This window comes from Tursiops truncatus, chromosome 2 (genome assembly GCF_011762595.2).
Source record: "Tursiops truncatus isolate mTurTru1 chromosome 2, mTurTru1.mat.Y, whole genome shotgun sequence".
In the NCBI taxonomy this organism is placed as follows: Eukaryota; Metazoa; Chordata; class Mammalia; order Artiodactyla; family Delphinidae; genus Tursiops; species Tursiops truncatus.
This window is the reverse complement of record NC_047035.1, coordinates 22,966,515-22,986,935: the sequence shown is the minus strand read 5'-3', so window position 1 is coordinate 22,986,935 and position 20,421 is coordinate 22,966,515. Positions and strand designations below refer to the sequence as shown.

Genomic DNA, 20,421 nt, shown 5'->3' with positions numbered 1-20,421 from the left:
TTGCTGGTGATTTTGCCCACAAATACCAAGGAATAAATATTAGAATGATGGATTCCCTTTCCCTTGTCAACCATGAACATATTCCAGCCAGGGGCAAGGTCTAGAGAGTAAGTTAAAAATAAACAAACAGAACCAAAGAGTAACTTTATTCTTTTTATTCAAAGTTTATTAAAATACAAGAACAAATTTAAAAGCACATGTACCACTCAGCACCAATATAATAACTGATTTCTACTGATAATCTCCAAAGCATTTCTGTTTCTGCAGCTAGGAAGCAGAGATATACACACACACATTCTCACCACATTTACCCAGTACTCATAGCATCATGCCCCGAATATTCTCCTTGCTAGGGAGGCAAAGATGGGCAGAGGCAAACGAATGTGACTATATCCAACCACTAACTGAGTCGATGACTCTTTCGTCAGTAGTTATCATTTGCACACTAGTAACCTCTGCACATCCCAATCTCCCTATTTGGGCACCCGATTACTTGGGCTAGTGATAGAGTCTGGCGATAATGTGACGCAAATTTAAACAAAACTGGCCAACGTTCCCTACCCAATATCTTTTAATTGCTTTGGTTATAAAGTACTGGATACGAATGTCTTCACATCTTCCAATCTTAACACACACAAAAACCACACCGACCAGTGACATGGTCTGGAGAAGTCTTGAAACAATTTTATTTCTTTGCCACTCCCCTCTGTGGTCTTCTTTCATTTACGTGTTCACCTATTTGCTTTTCTGGGGGAAAAGGGGAGTTTTGTGCCAAAATAGTGACTTCATTAAACATCTCCTGGGTCTTCGAAGTCTCTGCAGCAAATAGTAAGTGAACTCCCTGGAGTTCTAGTGCAGCTGCCCAAGATGGGCAGAGAGCCCCAACTTGCACGAGCAGTATTGTTTGGAGATCTGTACATGTTTGCTATTGGTTCAGACTCACCTTGGAACAGAACTGGATCTTAAGTCTGAGACCTTGCTTCTAGTGCTATCCAGAACATAAGGCATCAGGAAGTGGCCCAATGTTTTGCTAAAGTCACTCAATGACAGTCATCAGCCCTCCTCCAAAGGTGAGAAGTTTCTTTTCAAATCTTCCAGGATCAGTAGACCAAGCCCTCAGGGCCTAGTTCTTCCCAGTTAGCAACTTCCTGGATCTCCAAGTCCCTGTCCCCCTTCTTTCATAGGGGACCTCAGGACACTACCAAGACAGCGTGGGTCACCAAGCAGAGGTTGGTAATTATGCCCCATCTGGACTTACACAGGAAGACTGGGTTTAGCTTCTATTTTTAAGATAAAGGAAGAAGTACAGAGGAGGTTGTAATATAACTAAAAACACTTTAGCTCTGATTTTTGGCAGTATCATTTTAAAAAAAAACTCCTGGAATTAAAAATCTTATTGTTAATCTCCACTGCTCAGAGACATAACATTGGGTATATTCTGAAAAGCTCTAAGTGCTGGTAAAGGTTTTTATTAATTCTTCAGTGGGACAGAAGTTAGCGTCTACATTTTCCATTTTGCAATGGCCATGTGATTCTAATTAAGCTTATCTTCCAACTATCAATAAGAAATTAGGTAGAATAAAAGTCCATGTTTATCCTCTTATGATTTACAGAACAGGAAGTCCTGCACATCAGTGCGTTCTTCTTGCTGCGGACATGGCCCATAGTGCATGCTGAGGGCACCTTGTATCCAGCTGGGAGTTTTCCAAAAGGCGTAGACATTGCCTTTAACCTACCTCTCTGGTATTTTATGCATCAAGGCAGCACCCGTGCATGACCTCACCATATTTCATAATTTTTATTCAAGAGCCCAAAAAGTGAAATACACTCAGGCAAAATGAAAGACAGCAGGCCTTTCTTCTCTCCTTGATCACAGAATCAGCATTTCCTGGTTAATGGTAGGAGAACTTAACTAAATCAACAGACCATTTCAAAGTTGATGTTACCAAAAATCAGGGGTACATTCTATAAACAAGGCGAAGACAAAGGACCAGAGATCGAAAGTCATATGAGTTAAACGACTGTAACTTTAGCTATACAAAGCAAGAACAGCATTACTAACCTGCTTCTGAGGAGGTCAGTTACATTTTAGTATCTGTATCAAACACTTCTACCCTACCATGCAGACATTTCAGTCATGCCCATTCAAGAAAGTCATCCTTGATTCCACTAATGTTTTCTCTAAGCAATAAAATAAAGTAAGTTTTGAATAGTTCCAAGACATAAGTCTTTCAAACACTAAATGTCTGAGTAAATCCAGATGTTATAATAATACCTAAAATTGCTTGGAAACTATTTCTACAATGGACAAGCTAATCCAGTTTAAAAGACTAAACTGATAGCTCCATGTAAACATAGCCTATGGGGTGGGGGGCAAATGTTTAAGTATTAAAAAGAAGAAATCATATATATATGTTTATATATATAAGCTTATAATGTATAAGTTTTTATATATATATATATATATAACTTATAATTTTTGCCTTGTGAGAATAGGAACTACAATTCTTCAAAGAAACATACCTTATAAAAGATAGGATAGGTAGGGTGGGTATTGACAATCTAATAATTTCTCTGAACATACCAGCTAAACATTGATTCTCCTCTATCTCAAATAATGAGTTCTTGTTAAGTTCATAAAAGATACACCACAGGAAATCATAAAAGTTCATGATGAGATAAATAAGTTACATAATTATAGGCTTATCCTAACTCTGATAACATCAAGCCATTCTACATATTGTAGGATTCCTGAGCTTTGTCAATTTACTTTCTCTTCTGGCCCCCTAAAGCCTTTCTTCCAGTAACTCTTCTATGTTCCACTGAACATATCTTTGTCCCTGATAGTCAGCCTATGCCTCTGTATGTTTACTTCCGCTGCTTCACTTCTCCATTGCCCTATCCTCAGGGAGAAGAATTGCACACACACAACCTTCTCTTTCTTTAAAAATATATCACAGCTGGGTAGTTTTCCCATCATCCTTTTCCCCAGACGACTAGCACTGCCTGCCTTAGCCAAATCTCATCCCCCCACCAGCATCTCTAACATCCTGTTCCCTTATTGTACATGTAGAACAAAGGGGAATTTTAAGGACAACAGTGTGAGTGGGCTGCCACCAATTCTTCATTTTTCTTCTCCTGGGTACCACATAAATCTCAACACCATTTTGAAGATAAAAATCAGTGGGGTCCGCCGATAAGCCTTGAGTCACAGAGTTTAACTATTGAGGACTCAGAAATAATCTATTCTCAATGTGATTTTCCAGAAATTCATTAGATAATGTCACATTTTCAAAATTTGTTCCTTTGTGGGCGCATTTTGTAGAATTTAGAACAGTGGGAAACTTAAATGTTGCAGTTAAAAATAATCAGTTAAAACGGTGCTTTAATATCTAAACAATAAACTATGTAGTGATATGACTATTATGTTGCTCCATTAAAAAAAAATAGACTTTTGGTTCTTGTACACTCAGTTCCCACTTTTTTCTCATTTCAGGCAACTAGTTCAGGAAGGTAGTTTCAATTTTAGATATCTTTTTCTATTAGTTTTATTTTATGATTCAATTATTAATGGGATGGTCATAGGAACCTTTGATTGTACATATAAATATGGCCATATACTGTGATTTGATAACATCCTCAAATTTACAATAAAAAAATTAAGATACAAAATTGGTTGGTCTATTCTTTTGGAGGTTAGGATATTAGTTATTACTTATATTAGTTATGAGTAAAACTATAGCATCTTCATTTTAAAGAGAAATATGGTATATATTAAAATAGCATTATAAAAATGTACTATAGAGGCCTTAGATTACTATACCTCAGCTAAGAGGAACAAAGGAAAACCCAAGTCCAAATTCAAATATTAATGGGAATTCCATGGTACTGAGAATTGCCTTATAGCAAAGCCTCCAAAATCACTGATGGGAATTGTCTCAAACTTACTCTTCTTCCATTTTGCTCCTGAAGAAACCTTGTTTGTTTTCACCTATCATTCATTATAGTTCACCTACTTTGGGAGAAAAACACTGCTGCAGCTGAATGGCCAGGGAACCTACATCCCACAGCAGCTGAGAATGTGTATATATAAAATATATACTGCTGAGCTCAGCATTCAGAGAACACTGCCATAGAGACCGAGACCAAGAAGGAGTGGGACCAGAGCAAAATCGTAGGGATGGAGAAGGACAGACCAGCACCACTGGACCCACTGGTTTTACCTTTCATCAGCATCATGGGGTATAATTCACCTACTGAAAATGTACACACCACAAACATGTTTCAAAAAGTAATACAAATATTAAAGCGTCTCTTCCCTCTCAATCTCTCCTTCTCCTCAATCTAGGAGTATATGATAAATACATTGATTTCATACGTATATTCTTGATGCTATTTTAGTGGAGTTTCTTCTTTTTCTAGCTTTGTGTATGTTTCCATGTTTCTGTGACTAACAAATTAGTCCCACTCTCTACAGTTGCAAGGTGAAGCACTATGAAGTCTCCTAATCTTTCTGCCGCCTCCTTTTCCTAGCTTGTCAATTCGATTTTCTTCTAGCACTTTCCCCACCTGCCTAGAAAGTAACCATCAGAGATCAGATGATCATTCTAACCCTCCAGGTAGGGACCATTCTTGGTATCTGCAAATATAGCTGCGAGTTCTGGGATATTTAGACTGGCATAGAGCACCACATGGCTAGAAACTAGAAGATCAGAGACTACTGTGACATGTTAAACACCAAGGTCCTAACCACACGGCCTGGGCTTGAAGATTCATTATAAGTAAACATTTGGGAATTATCCAGTTGGGCTCTATCCATGCTGAAGAAAGCCTAAGCAATACCCCATATAGTAACAAGGATGGTAGTTATTCAGGTAGGTCTTTTCTTCAGGTCCCAAGGCATGAATCAGAGGTATCACTTCTTTTCCAGGGCAGAAAGGAACACATGCTGAAACAAGGTTTCTTCCTCTCCATCTTGGGATCTTTTCATTCAGGGCTTTTCACCAGGAAGAGAAGTAACGGGGCTACTATTTAGCCAAAAGCCATTTAAGTGGTGAAAGTAGTATCGAGATGTTAGAGGTTTATGTTCTTCTGACACGTAAATTCCTGTCTTTCAGTGAGACAATGGGACTCAGTTGAAATAGTGGATTCAGTTCTTAGTTTCCTTGTCTTTACATAACTTAAAAAAAAAAAATCTCTATTACAATCATACCTTTAACCAGCTAATCTAGCTTTCATCTCTTGCTGAAATTCTTCTCCAGCCAACGCCGGACTTCTTGAAGGTTGTAGTAGAAGGGGCCCTTTCCTCCCAGATAAGCAATTTTCTGTCTCTGCACAATACACACACGTTCAAAGGCTACCCCATAAGCGACATTGGCATTATTGTCCATGCGGTCAGCCACAACTTGGCACTGGGGCGGCAAGGAGAAACGCTCCATTAGCTGGTGGGCTGCTGCACATCGGTCTTCCTGGTTCCGGTGCTTCTTCACCTCAAAAGACAAAGAAGAATCCCCAGGCACCGCCCAACCATCTGAAGGATGAGCCTCATCAATGTAGACCAACAGGAAGTCAGCCACTGATGAGAACTCTTCCACCAGTTTGCTGAAGGCTGGCAGCTGGTTAGTAAAAGGAGGTCAAGTGGCTGAGCCGAAGTTGACCACCAGTGGGCGCTCAGGGCTGGCAAAGTCAAGGAGGTGGCACTCAGCTCCATCAGCTGTTTTCTCATGGGCACCATTTCCACTGCTGTCATCTCCTTCAGGATTGGAGACATGCACCACACTGGAGTTGGGAGCATCTTCACCCAGTTTCACCTGGTGGTGAAAAAAAGAAAGAGGGAGAGAATACCACATTGAACACATTGTCACTTTAATTCACTCTGTATAGAAACAACTGGCTCTAATAAAATGTGGTATTTCCTTCAGAGGATATGGTAAACATATATTGATTTGAGTAAAGAGCCATTGTGGCAGGTAATATAATGAATGGCCCTGAAGAGAATAAAAGTCCTTTTCATTCTGTATAGTCACTAAAGGTAATTATTTTCATGATTGAAGGCGCTGCAGTTAACTCTCTTCATAATTAAGTTGAGACTGGTATTCTTTACTATCCTTATTTTGTGTCAGTGCTTAGCACACAATATACAACAAATGATTAATTGCCTTCATTTTTGTGGGGTTTTTTGTTTTTTGGCCGTGCCCTGCAGCATGCAGGATCTTAGTTCCCCAACCAGGGATCGAACTCGTGCCCCCTGCAATGGAACTGCGGAGGCTTAACCACTGGACCACCAGGGAAGTCCTTGCCTTCATTTTAAAAGTAAAAAGTGAATGGTCCACTTTAAAATAAATTATCAGAATTGTGGGACATAGTACCTCTTTCTGTATTCCCACTTCTGAATTCTAAAGTACTCAGAAAAGACCTTTATTTTCTTGCCTGATACTAAGTCATTTAAGCTCAACCAATGGACAAGGGTACCAGTGGGCTCTATTCCTGCCCAGAACTAGAAAACCGGGGGTCCACCATTTATAAGAAGAGCTACTCCCATTTAATCTCTTCAGTACTTCAGCTTTCCCATCTGTAAAATGGTGATAACAACCCCAGTCTTCCTCATACGGTTATAGGAGGATGACACAGGAAAAGAGCTTTGTACACTATAAATCATTGTGGGTGTGTAGTTTGCCATTATAGATGCCACCCAAAAATGTGAAACAGAATACTATTTTCCTGACCAATTCTCTGTTTAAAAAAATATCTACTGTTAGAAGTGATTTGAGCTCTCCTCAGTGTGACATCCTTCCCAAAGACTTCTATGGCTACTGAATACTTTGGGGTTCTTTTGACTAGAACCTCGCCATTTCCATTAAACAAACAAATGAGTGAACAAAAACATAAAATTTTACTTTCTGCAGAATTCTACTTTTAATTTCTCATATTACATGTGTTTTTTGTTGGTTTCACTTTTTTAATCTAAGAAGTCACAAACCATTTACTTTTCTACCACACATTTTATTATCAAGTTCCTCTGAATTATAAAATACTCAGGCAGAAGAGGTATAGAGGAAAATTGTTCCAGGTACCCTCTTTGCACGTAGTTTAAATTGTTGAACACAGACTGAAAGAAAGTTTGCTGGTCTTTGAATCTGTAAACTGATAATAAAAAGCAGGCAACATAAAAGGGCCAATTACTTCAGTTTGAATTAATACAATTGGATCTTCCCCTAGAATGCTTTAATCAAAGCCAGTAACATTGGGGACAACTTACAACAGTATAGTTGATTTTTATACACTATCCTTAACATTATAAAACACTTCCAACTGGATCGACTTTTTCCCCTCATATAAATACCACCACATATAACATTGCTGTTAATTGAAGTCACTTAGAAGTGAATTGTTAAAAACTCAACAATCCGAACTGATAAAAAAAAAAAAGCACTCAAGGGCTTTTATTCAGAAGCTTCTATCTGATGTTAATGCATAACTCATTTTAACTGCAGAGGAAGAGGTAAAGAAGCCCTTTCTCTCCCTTGTGAAAAATCCTAGCAGGGCAGGTCTGAAACAAGTACTGTTAGTTTTCTAAAAGAAATCTTAGAATAACAAATTTCTTTCTTAGAAAAGGAAGCTGTTGGTGTGGTTTAAATAAGTTCATTTGTTTTCAGTCACTATCAGGAAGAAAGTTGTTTTATGTGTATTTTCTTGGTTAATTTGCAAGTGACACTAGGTGAAGAAACCGAATAAGCCACTTTTAGCTGGACTGTTTTATATGAGCTAGACTTGTCTCTGAGGTTTTAAAATATACTTAAAATTTAAAGATATATACATTTTAAAGGTATTATAAACTTTTAAATCTATGGGTTCTTTTTGTACTTCTTTGTAGATTTAGGTAATAGGTAGCGTTACCATCACCTTCTCGTTAGATGTTTCCCACGTCAAATAGCAATAATGATTCTAGGACGGCTGCTTTTAACAATATCGTTGTGCTGTGTTTTGCAACACACTGTGATATAACGATCTGAATGCATTCAGATCAGTCTGAATCCATTAGTTGTTTTAGCAACTTCTCATTAAGTGAGCATCCCATACACAGGAGAAAAATCATCTCTGGACTACAGACTTGGAGGTTCTTGGTAGGTAAAAACATCCACCTGCATTTCTGAGTCATTTTTAAGAATTCTGAGCAACTGTGCTGCCTTGTTAAATGGGCCTCTGTCGCCCCTGACTCTCACCCAAGCTGAACTGTTGATCCTTGCATTATTCCTGATTATTCAACTGAGTAATCTAATCTGACTTCAGTCACAGGTGACACTCTTGTTACCTGTAATTAATTTTCTTGGAAAGGTAAAGCACCTTCTCCTTCTCCTTAGTGACAATGTATCATCCAGCCACATAATTCTTTTCAAAATACAAACAGACTAGTTCAACTTAGAAAACTTAGAACAAGTACAACATCTTAACTTTAAAATCAAAAGTGAGGAAAGTTACCAAGTACGTAATGCTCTTTGGTATTTGGGGGAGGGGGGTGGTGGGAGGTGTTGGTATTTTGTTAAGCTGGGGGAAAATTTATACATACACTTTAAAATTTTTTATTACATACATTATTGTTACTATTAATTGTTGCTATAATCCTAGGTAGAGGTCAGTGAAGAATTTTAGGCTTAATAATAACCTTAACCTACACTGAACACAATCACATTTGGGTGATGGATGAGCTAACTGAGGCAGCTTATTTAGAAGAGCGAATCCTGGATCCCACTGTAGAGTACCGCCACGATCGACACCTAATGCTGTTGATCTGTTCTTGATTATCTCAGCTGGTCAGTGCGTAAAATGAAAGTAACCAAATCCTCTTCATTTTGTTGAGCAGCCGTAGGACTTGACTGCAGGTTAGAATGTCATAAACAGAATTATCCTTTTAATGAGCATGACTAGGTAAGAGAAAATGCACAGGTAAGAACAGTGCTATTAATAAAACTACAAGGGAAAAACACACACCCATTTTTTGGAAGTCCAGATGTGAGTAGACCAGTAGTCTGCTTTTATAAGTGTCACAGACTAATCATAAAATTTGTCCATCTTTGCTAAAAACTGCTGATAGAGGACAATTTAGCAACAATAAAGAAAAAAAAACTTTAACAATTAAAAAAGTGAAAGTCTGTCTTAAACTGAAAAAAAAGAATCTTTTAGAAGGACATTATTGTTCATTTCTCGTCTTCCTATTCGGTCACCATGAAAATTAAATACGTATTGTGACCAAAGTTACAAATGGAGAGTTTCTTGGTTTGCTTGGCTTTTCACCCTGCTGAGATGGAATGGGAGAACCACCATTGTCTTCAATGATGGAAGATCTTTGCTTTCCTCAGGAGCAAATCATTCCTTGACAAAAAGCCAGAATGATGAAGAAAATAAAGTTGGTCCCATAATAACATTTAGGCTGCAGGAAAGAAGCTCGACAAAAACAGGTTATCCCCTGGTACTCCCAAACTTTGTTTTAATTTCCCACAGTGGCACAGAAAGTCTCCTGGCCACAAGTTACCTATCATCTTAATTTCTCCTTCTTAGAGGGTTTGTGTTTGGTTTTTGTCCTTAATGAGACATATTTGCCAAAGAGGCATTCAAAAGGCATTTTTTACTCTTGCGGAAGAGTAATTAGGTCGGTACCTCTTTCCCTGCCAGCATTAGCCGCTCTAAAGAGAACCCTGCCCAGTATTTAATGCCCAAACACAAGCATCATTTCCACTAATTGGTCTTGAAGTTCCGATGTTCCCAAAGGGTCTCTTTATTTTGCAAGGATCAGAAAGGACATACGTAAAATGTAATATCGTCATCACTGACTTTTCTCTCTCTCATCTGCACTATTACGGTTGTCCTTTCTTATGTTTTTATAATCAACATGAACACAACACCAACAAGGGAGGAAAATAAAGGGTTTGTATTTTTACAACAGAAGACATCTCTGGGCCAAGCTCAAATGTTGTGATAGCCATATTTATAAATATGAACAAGAATGTAAATATATGACATATATTTGATTCCCTTGATGATGGGATTCCTTTTGCTGACAGTTTTCAGTGCATGGGGAAAAGGATAATGCTGCTTTAGCATGTGGACTGTGAAATGCAGGGCAAGGGGAAAAAAAAGAAAGAACCATTCATCAAGGAGAAGCTGGAAATAGAGCATATACTACTAACCTTGTTTTTTTTTTTCTCTTCCACAGCCTGAGAAAGGCTTCTGGACAAAATATCACCTAATCTCATGATAGAAAGCAAAGCAGATGATAAAAATGGGGTAGGTATGTGGCAGAATTATTTTTACACATCCTTTTTGCTCTCCAAAGCCCTGGAATGGCTTTATTAACTGTCAGGAAATTTCAAATTCTTTGACAATAATGACCAGCCTACATCAATGTCCTTACAAATGTGGCCAAACAATTATTAAGCAGCATTTTAACCATTTATATTCAAATTGGCCCAATAAATCAGCGTTGAAGGATAAGCTACCTACTCCTTCCTCTGAGTTCAATTCCCTGTTAGCTATTCTCTTGTTGATTTGTAACTTGAAAAATATAGCTCTAAGCTCTATCACTTCCCAGTGTTTTATCCAAGTGATGGACAAGCTCTGGCTGTAGCCTTCTTTGTGTTCTTTTCGGAATGTTTCTTTCTTAAAAGAGCCATTTTCCATTGTAGAAACGAGTGTCAAAAGGCTGAGGTGAATGAAGAGGAGGAAGAGAATGTTAAAGAGACCCTTTCAAAACCAAAATTATATGTTCAAATGAATATGTTTTCTGTGCCACAGCAATATTGACCATGTAGAAGCTAAACTGCTTGTCAGCATCTATACTGTGTGTTTACTTTTACACTTCATTTAGGTGGGAGCCAGGCTCCCAGACAGAGTAGTTTGTTTACTGGTTGTATTTTTGAGTCTTTGAGCACCAGCACAAGGATGCAGTGTTAGATGCAATGACACTGACTAGGGAAAACTTAAATAATAAACATCTGTTATACACCTCAGTCTCTCACAAAATTCAGTAGATTTTCTTTTTCCTCCAAATCTTGCATGGACCTCCCTCTAACCAAACCCAAACTGTCTTTAAAGGCTTCCCTATAAAGTTAATTTTAAATCCCATTCAACATTTTAATGAAGAAGGGTTTTTTGTTTTATTTTGTTCTAATTTGTTTACATTTCTTTGTTGCCTCTTGTAGGAGCCAAACACAGGCACAGCGCTTTTACTGCACTTTCTCTAAGTAGCTTCCCAAGTATCTGCCATTCAACAACCGGGAGAATTGGAAATGACATGCCTCATCGTATGGCGTGTGCACATGCCTCACCCTGCAAAACTCCGTTTCTGGGGGTGGCAGCCTCAAAATAACGCAAGTCAGGATTGTGAAACACTGTGATGCCGTCTCAAACAGAGACTCCTCCAGTGTGTCTCTAGACAGGGCTACACCCAAAGGCAGTGGCACAGGTGACAGTAGCATTTGGGGAAGTGATTCAATCTGTTTCACAGATTCTGAGTGACCCTCAAGTGCCACCACAGCCGCGAACGCCCGCCCTTGCTACACTTGGAGACAGAAGGAGACCTAAACTCAGTGCAAGCTGTGTTCACCATGCTTCCATCCATCACACACCCAGTCCAGCCTTATCTCTGGACATATGGGTTCTTGTGTTGCTTCTTCTCCTGGCAGCTATTATATAAGTCATAAAAGCAAACATAATAATGTCAGTCATGAACTTGGTCACTAATCAAATCAGTAGACAGAAACAATACAGGAGAAGAATACACGAACCGTGTGCAAAAAGGAAAACAAATTACTCATCCTTCTCAGTCTCTCAGCGTAGGGATAACGAAATATTGCGACACAATGAAACACTATACATTGGTGAAAAAATAAACAAATGATCAAGTTTATTAGAGGCATTTGTTTCCTTTTCCCTTTTTATTTCAATAAGCTGCTTAATAGGAGAAACGACCTCACTTAATATTTGTGGGTAACATCAACCCCCATATTTTATGTGAGAATATACATGCATACAGGTAAAATTCTCCAAAGCAGTGCCTTTTCTTTTATAGGCAGAAGTCACTTGTCTTTGCAAAAAGTAAGAGTTTAATATGCTGAGACCAAATAACTGACATTGCCCTGTTATCTCCTAACACCTATGAAATACAGGTATAGATGAGGGAACTTCCTAATTCATAACATGCCTGACATACTTGTGCGTGCACACCCCACCCTCCTCCAAATTCTCTACCCCCAGAACAAAATGTGAACATTTCACATTTAGCGTATGCATTTGTGGAAATGAAATGATCATCTCAGTATGTCCTTCCCACATCTCCCATTCACCCCATGTACATAATATAAAGTGAGTTTTTACTGTTAGAACTTTGAGCATCGTTTCGAACTATTATAAAGAAATTTTCACTTACTAAGAAGAGCTCTTACTATGTTCCTGTCTTTAGGACAACAAATGCCAACCTTCTGCAGGTTGCTCTCAGTAACAAAGACATGTACTGTAGGAACACTTCCCTAATCCACCATGAGTATTCTCGTCTTGAACACTTATTTGATTTTCAATGGAAGGATCCTACTCTGGATTCCTTGCTACTAGAAATTACTTCTTTTCCATTCCTGGTGCATAGATTTTTTTTTTTAATTTTTATTTTATATTGGAGTACAGTTGATTAACAATATTGTGCTAGTTTCAGGTGTACAGCAAAATGATTCAGTTATACAAATACGTGTATCTATTCTTTTTCAAATTATTTTCCCATTCAGGTTATTACAGAGTGTTGAGCAGAGTTCCCTGTGCTGTCCAGTAGGTCCTTGTTGGTTATCTGTTTTAAATATAGCAGTGTGTACATGTCAATCCCAAACTCCCAATCTAACACTTCCCGCCCACCCTACCCCCCTTGGTAAGCATAAGTTCCTTCTCTAGACTTATTTTTCTAGTATTTATTTATGGAGGACTCATTCTCCTTCCCCCTCTTATTCTGAGTTTTCCGGCTCTGTTTCTGAGGTATTGCCTGCCTATAGTACACCACTTCACTAGCTCCCATATTCTTCTCAAACTCCCTTCCTGGCATCTCGGACAAGGTCTCTCAATACTGTTAGGGAAAACCAAGAATGTCTGCTTTGATACTAGCTTTTGCCAGATGAGTCAATTCTTCCTAAGCCCAGGGACATTCAGGAGTCCCACGGGCACAGGGAGAGACAGCAAACTGACAAAGGACCAGTGCCCTTTCCTCTTTGCCCCTTAAGAAGATCTGAGCTGAGGATGCGTCACCATCTCCAAACAGCATGCTTCACTTAGAAACAAAGATCACTCTGGTTTTGAAAGGGCAGCCCCTGGGACGCAGCTTCTGCAGGTAAGTGAGGCGACTGCTACAGTGTTCCAGGCACCAGTTATAAGACCTTTGAGGTTGCCATGAACCATAGATTTATCTGCTCTTTCTAAGACAACTTACTTAACTTTTGAGAAATAAAGCAAATGTGGTTTCTCTAACAAAGTCTGGATTTTTGACAGCTAGTTCTCAGATCTTTCTTCTTCAAACAGATATCTAGTAAGTCCAGACTCAGTGCCTAATAACTGCTTCAAAAGGTTCTAATCCAAATCAAGGTAGATGATGGTGCACACAGGCTTGCTCTCATTAACTCTTACTTCTACCAGAAACGAAGCAGCCACTCTGCTAAATGATACCTGCTGTTATTATTTTGTGAAATCTTGCCAGCTCCCTGAGAGTTTTGAGTGGTGTTTTCTTTTTTTCTTGCTTTTTAATGCCTACCCATTGAACTGTCTTTCCTAATGCACCTCACATAGCCTTTCATCAAGCAAAAAATGCCAGTTCGTGACAAGAGCAGAATAAATGCAGCCGTCTGCCCTCCCCCAACACTTTCTGACTTTTCTCAAAGTTATTCTACAGGCACCAATACCTCCCACTCCAAAGTCACAGCAAGCCATTAACGACCCTTATTAGGAAGACTCCTTCTCAGGTCACGCAGTCACTGTGACTTAATACCTGTCATCCCCAGATCTACTGTGTGTGACAGGTGTAGAGAGCAGACACAGGAGCAACCTTGAGCATAACCGCTAGGCCCCCAAATAGGGCTGCACCGTTCTCACTCCAGTGCTCCAGCTGGCACCCGGCCCCCCACATTCCAGCCCCTGCCCCGGCCGCCCTGCGGAGAAGCCCCTCTCGGCGCAGCTCACCTGTTTGTAGGCATCGAGAAGGAAGCTCTTCCAGATGCAGCGCATCCCCTCTGAGGTCAGCATGCGCCTCCACTCCCCGCGAGTGGACTTGGAGCGGCTCAGCAACAGCACCACGTGCTTGAGGAGAACGACCGAGTCATAGAGCGCCAGGAAGAGGCAGTTGGAGAAAAAAACTGGCAGAATCTGCAGTGTGATCAGCAAGTCTACGCTGAGGATGCCCATCTTCTCTGCCTCCTGGGTCAGTTGCCTTGTGCGCTCTGGTTCCCCTTCACCCTCTTATTTAAAAGGGGGGTGGTGATTGAGGGGGTGGGGGAGGGGAGGGGGGAGGTTGGGGGTGGGGGGAGAGGGAGAAAAACTAAATTAAAAGGAAGCCCAAGTTGTCTCCTTTTTCAAAGAAGCAGAAATGGCAAGACCAAGTCCAGTCTCTCCAGCCCAGCAGTTGGAGTGTGCCCATCAATTCATTCAATTCGGAGCTGCTGCTTTTTTTTTTTTTTCCAGGATTTAAGATGTTAAAAAAAAAAAAAAAAAAACTGGCGTACCCGTCCCTAATCCAGTTACCCCTCTCAGAGTCGGTTAAAGACAGGCAGTTCTACTTTCATTTCCAAGCACCTATGAGACTGTGGCAGAGATTGCAAAATTTTCTTTAGCTTTTCATTGTCTCTATGTTCAGAAACATAGCCTGTTTCTTTCTAGAATTGCCAGAGTTTTTAAAATGTGCTTTAAGGGTAGTTTTTTCCCTTCTTTACTCCGTTTACACACACTTTCTGTTCTCCTTCTCCCAGCCTGTCTCACTCTCTCCCTTCCTCAGGAGCGACTGACTGACTTCTCTCTTTTTCCTCACTCCCTCTGGCTTTTCCTTCGTGCTATCTGTCTGTGGTGCAAAGTGCCTCTCTCTGCAGCCCAGTGAGTCTCCCTGAAGCCTTTTATACATTCCCTGGCTAATTGCTGCAATAGAGAAATGAAAGCCTAATCTTGGTAAAGATCTTGACGTCATTGAGAAAGAGGGCTTTACTTTGGCCAGGACTGCAGTGAATAGAAAAGCAAAACTCGGCAACTTTTTTTTTTTTTTTTAGGAGGTGGGGTGGGGGGCAGAGGGACAGTGGAATTTTGCTTTGTGATTTAAAGAGAGAGAGGGAAAAATATTAATACCTTTGAGGGTTTTCAGGAAATGCTCCCAAACTTTGGGGAAAGTTACTTAATACAATGTGTAGATTGACAGGGAAACTCTCTCTCCTCTGATTATTATTATTGTTATTGTTTATTTATAAGGGGTTTGGGAAAGAAAGGATCCTGCAAGGCGAGTAGAAAAGAGGAAGATTAATCGTAGATGGTCTCTGTTCTATTTCTTGGAAGATGTGAATGCTTACCTTTCATCTTTACACCTATATACTATGACTGTCTCCCGTCAGATTTGTGACCTAAGCTCTTTAAATATTTTTGAGTCATAACCTTATTTAAGAAAATCCAAAGTGAATTGTGAGGTGGAAAACTTTTAAACTCTTTGAGTACCACCACAGCACTTTTCTAAAGCTTCTTGTTGAAAATTAGTACAAGTTTTCTTTTTAGTTTTACTGAAGCTTCCAATGAAAAAAAGAAAAAAAAGAAAATCTTCTAGACATGAAAGTAGCTGGGTGACCAGACCTTCTTTTAGTTCCATTTTGCCTATATGCAGATTACATAAAATTTTTATTAAGTGGCATTAAGCATAAGGATAAGAAATAAATTCTTTATAAGAGAACTCTTTAATTTCTGCAATTGCCCTGCTTCTGTTAACCTAGCCCCTAAGAGACCTGACACTTTAATGAACCTTCTTTTTGCTTGAAAAAAAAAATGTAATTAAATTTGTAAGTGGTTAAGAGCAGACTTTGAATTGGCTCAAGAGTCACACTGACCATTGCTCAGTGGCTTGCCTCTCCCACTAGCCTCCAAAACTGACAGGTACTTAGGCAGACAATGCTTTGGCAGAATGCCACGGCCCCCATCCCGTTCTAGTTTTCCTTCCTCACTTACCTAACAGATCACCTCTAGGAATTATGTTTTCTTGGAAGAAGGAGTGGCAAGTACAGACATTGGGGTGGAGATATAGAATGTAAATTGAAAATTAATTAGCTGACTTCTTCGTGCTCACGGAGCTCTCATTAAGCATGAGTTAAGCAGTGGGTGCAAATATATGGTCAGTACATTTCTGTGTTTTGTCCCTGTGGTTAAAACCTGCAAGATCAGAGAACTAATTTAAAAGCCTAGAGTAGGGGTCATTAACTGGTGGCCCCATGGGCCAAATTCTGCATGCATATGCATTTTATTTGCTTGGCACAGTGCTTTTTGCCTTTAATAAAATAATTGAATGAGAGTGCCTTTCGGTTCCGAGAGACCAGAGTTTCCTGTCGGCTTTGTTCGCTGCTATCTCTCAGCAGTTAGAACCATGCCTGGCATGTAGTAAGTGCAAGGAGGGTGTCCTGAATGGATAAATGGGCCAGGCATGCATTGCTCCACACCAGGGGCACCATTCACATACCATATGTTGTGACCATGACTGGGGTACCCCAGAATTGTGTGCATCCTGGTGGACTTGGGTGTGGCCCTCCCCACTGACACAACCCTCACCATTCCCTATTGTCCTAAAAACCTGATTCCTTCATTTTTATCATCAGTTTAGCCCATGACAAGTTTTGGATTTGCATCCCATGGACTAAATTTTTAGAGAAGACTTCAAAGCCTAGAAAAATGAACATAAACCACATAGAAAAATATTTTTCCTATGACTAGCATACATTGTTAGCAAAGGATATTATTTGTATACATAATATATATTTACTCCATTCATTCTCTCAGTCTTCTCCTTGTGGAAAAAAAAAAAGGACAAAAAAGGGAGGTGGCAACATGATATTTTAACTGGTATAGATGGGAAAGCTACGGTGCCAGACGGAGTGCCAGCCAACAACGACAGAAGAAGGTGTGGACTCAGGAAATGACACTTCCACTCACCGCCCAAGCCTTAAAATCTCACCCCTTCTCAGACATTCATTTTGCCCTGTTTGAATTAAACCAGTGCTCCTTTAAGGTAGAGATTTCTTGGCAGCTATAAACCAATTCTCCCTCACTTGTCATTTGCTTTCAATGAGAGGCGTATGTTTGGAAATGGCAAGACAAGGAGGAGGATTGGTAGAGAATCAGAAAAAATGCCTTCTTTTTAAATGCAAAGTTCAAGGCACGTGCAGACTACAAATGGTTATAAATCAAAATTTTTTTCTTTTTACAAAGTCAGAAGTGTTTGAGAGGTTTTTTTTTTAAAAAAAGAAGAACAAATTGGCAGATAGCCAATCTGATTGTGACATTTCTCAGATTTCTTCTGTCATTTTCTTTAAATGAATGAATAAATAAATCACAAAACCGAGAGCCTTTCTTTTACTTGTTAGACAGTCTGTCCAATCTAGAAATTACATTTCTCCAAAGCTATTTCTCTTTTTATACATGATTCACAACTGCTTGTTCTAATTATTAATAATATTTAGCACTTTATAGCACTTTGATCTTCAAGTAATTTTATACCAATTAAGTAACAAAAACAACCCATAAGGTGATAGAGTATGATTTGTCCCATCATGTAAATGAGAGAAAGTAGATCATCAAGGTTGTAAAGTCAGAGCTGGTGTTGGGATATTTTTCCCAACTCTAAACCTCAATGCTTTTCCTATATGACTATTTTATTGGTCCTGGTCGTAACTCTGAGAATGAAAACCCTTGCCCAAAGGATATCTGGGATTTCACATTTGTTTAATATTGCCCCAATTCAAGCTCCTGGTTCCATTTGAAAGGCTTGGATATCTTCTTGGTCATGTAAGTGTTCTTAGCAATCAACACTGTAACACTGTAATGAGTTAAATGCAAACCAATGTGTGGTATGTTGGTTGAATTTCCCCACACAATGCTGTACACAGGTTTTAAATTCCAAAGAGAGGTAGCCTAGAGAAAAATGCTTTAGGCTTTTTAATAAGAACAGAACCACTGTAAAATTGTTTAATTTTTTTCCCTTTTCATAGTTTGAGAGCAGCATGTCCTACCATAGCGTCCTTCCGTTTGGAAAAATAAGCATATGAGTGATAAGGCTTCCTTTGGTCCACTTTTTGACTCTTAAATTTAGATTAAGAAAATGAAGTTGGATAACCTGAAAGCACACCTGGAGATTTCAAGGATGGAAGCTACCACTACTCTTTCCTTACTGTTATCTGAAGGCAGCAAAGGGCATTCAAGAACACTACGGAATTCATGCTGTGGATTTTCAAGTGGTCTTAGTTTCATAAAATTTTATTCCTTCCAATTCAAGTGATTTGCTAAATATAATTTTTGAATGGAGATTAAACTTTACTTTAATAAAAACTTGTCTAATAAATATATTATAAATCCAATAATGTCTGGTCAGGACAGGTGCATTGATTCTGGGTTTGGAAATATGACTGCCGTACATATAACGCCCTGCCCCCCACCCAAATAGTGCGCCTCTTACCAGAGAAGGAAATCACAAACTGTACAACCTCCCATATCTAGTGACCCCCGACTGTGCTGAGAGTGAGTTATAATGAAGGGTTTACACCACAACTACTGAATCACTCAAAATTCCCTGTGGGCCCATCCATTCTACAAACACAGCCACGTTCCCTGCCCTGTGATGAAAGGAGAAGCTCAATGGATAAAACAGACAACCCCAGAGTAAACTCTGACACACCTTGAGCAAAGCAGCTTAGGGCTGGGGTCGAGAAGGCGGACGCTCTGGGTGGTATGAGAATTCTATCCCAACAGCCCAGCCGTTCTTAGGTCCCTTTGCAAGCCCTGGCAGAGAGCGCGGTCTGAGGTGTTAATGCATTCTTCCCTCAGGAACTGCTGCTGCTCTTTTTTCTTCCAGGCCACCTACTGGCAAAACAGAGAAGGAAAAGAAAAGGGAAAACACAGGAGGAGGGGAAAGCAGAAATGGAGAGAAGGAAGATGAGGAGGGTGGAGAGGAGAAAGAGGAATGTAGAAAAAAGGAGGAGATTCGATGAATTGCCTGCAGAGGCTGCCAGCCAGAGAGCCAATTAATGCCAATTGTGGCAATGCTTTTTGTGAGGAAGACAGCTGTCCAGAAACTGGATGGATGCCAGCACCGCATTTCACAGTGGCCACTGAACAGCTGTTAAGAGACAACAGCCTTCATTTGCTATTGACCTGATCTAGATCTAAACTGATGGCCAGTCCCCAACCCACCTGGTCAAACCTCTTTAGGTGCTATGAGGCTCTCTGAGTGTTAGTTTTGAGACTAGTTTATTAACCTCTAGAGACAGCAGGGTTGGATGGAGGGTAGTGGAATAGATGAGAAGAACACTCTGTAAAGTTATACATGGTGAATTCCTTCAGGACAAAAAGCCCTCAGAAGGAACAAATTGAACTCACCCTCTCTTTTCCAAAAATTTGACTCAACATCCTCATTCTCCCTAAATCCTTGACCCAATGCAATAGACCAAAAGAAACAAGGGAACATAATCAAAATCAGTCATCATTTTTGGAACAACTTTTCCTCTACTTTGTTTCATTCCACAGCTCATAGGAAACCACCAGATGATATTAAGTTTTAAAATAAAGTAGGTCATACTTTATAAATGGTTTTATAGTAGCTTTTAAAAAAAATCCCTTATATATCACCACACTCATACGCTGAGTACATGAACACAGAACACGACAAAATGTATTAACATACACGCCAGTTCATGCCATTCCAGAAGTAATAATGTAGCTTGTTCCCACTGAGAGCAAAGGATGCCACACCACCTCTCTTAAGAATCAGTAGATACTAATGCACAGAGGAAATATTCTATTCCAAGCTCAGTGGAGATGGTGAAGCTAATAGAATTAACTGTAGCATGAAAAATCCATGTTTGATATGGGGGTAAGATACCTTCAATGAGGATGATTGTACAATGAGATATGCTACCAAGGGAGGTTATGGAAATGTTATCAGTGGACCTATTCTCAAGGTAAAGAGGGAAGCCCATAAGATAATCTCTCAAAACCTTTCAAGCCTCTGGTGCTATTAAGGTAATAGTTAAGAATAAGTTAATATATAACACATACATAAAACCGTCCAACTGGGCTAATGGCAGAATACCATAATCATAAATTATTGCTCCATGCCCATTTCAATTTTGAAGACTAATTTTTTGTACAATTAAGTGAATCCTTATGCTTTTC

General features: G+C 39.5%; 1 protein-coding gene and 1 long non-coding RNA gene across 3 annotated transcripts; one reads left to right on the top strand and one right to left on the bottom strand.

The window, feature by feature from the left end:
• Positions 1 to 140: 140 nt before the first annotated feature.
• Positions 141 to 14,424, bottom strand: DIO2 (iodothyronine deiodinase 2). 2 transcript variants are annotated; one of them, XM_019919910.3, is made up of 2 exons: positions 14,203 to 14,424; positions 141 to 5,810 (listed from the first exon to the last, which is right to left on the bottom strand). In XM_019919910.3, exons 1-2 carry the CDS (start codon positions 14,422 to 14,424, stop codon positions 5,223 to 5,225), a joined length of 810 nt encoding a protein of 269 aa, XP_019775469.3. In that variant the 3' UTR covers positions 141 to 5,222. The 2 variants fall into 2 exon arrangements, with proteins under 2 accessions (XP_019775469.3, XP_073656272.1); XM_073800171.1 differs by having other exon boundaries at positions 5,235 to 5,810.
• On the top strand, positions 12,926 to 18,602 carry LOC117311022 (uncharacterized). Its single transcript, XR_004525010.2, has 3 exons — positions 12,926 to 13,360; positions 14,025 to 14,440; positions 18,344 to 18,602. It is a non-coding gene; the product is annotated as an uncharacterized lncRNA (long non-coding RNA).
• Positions 18,603 to 20,421: the final 1,819 nt, after the last annotated feature.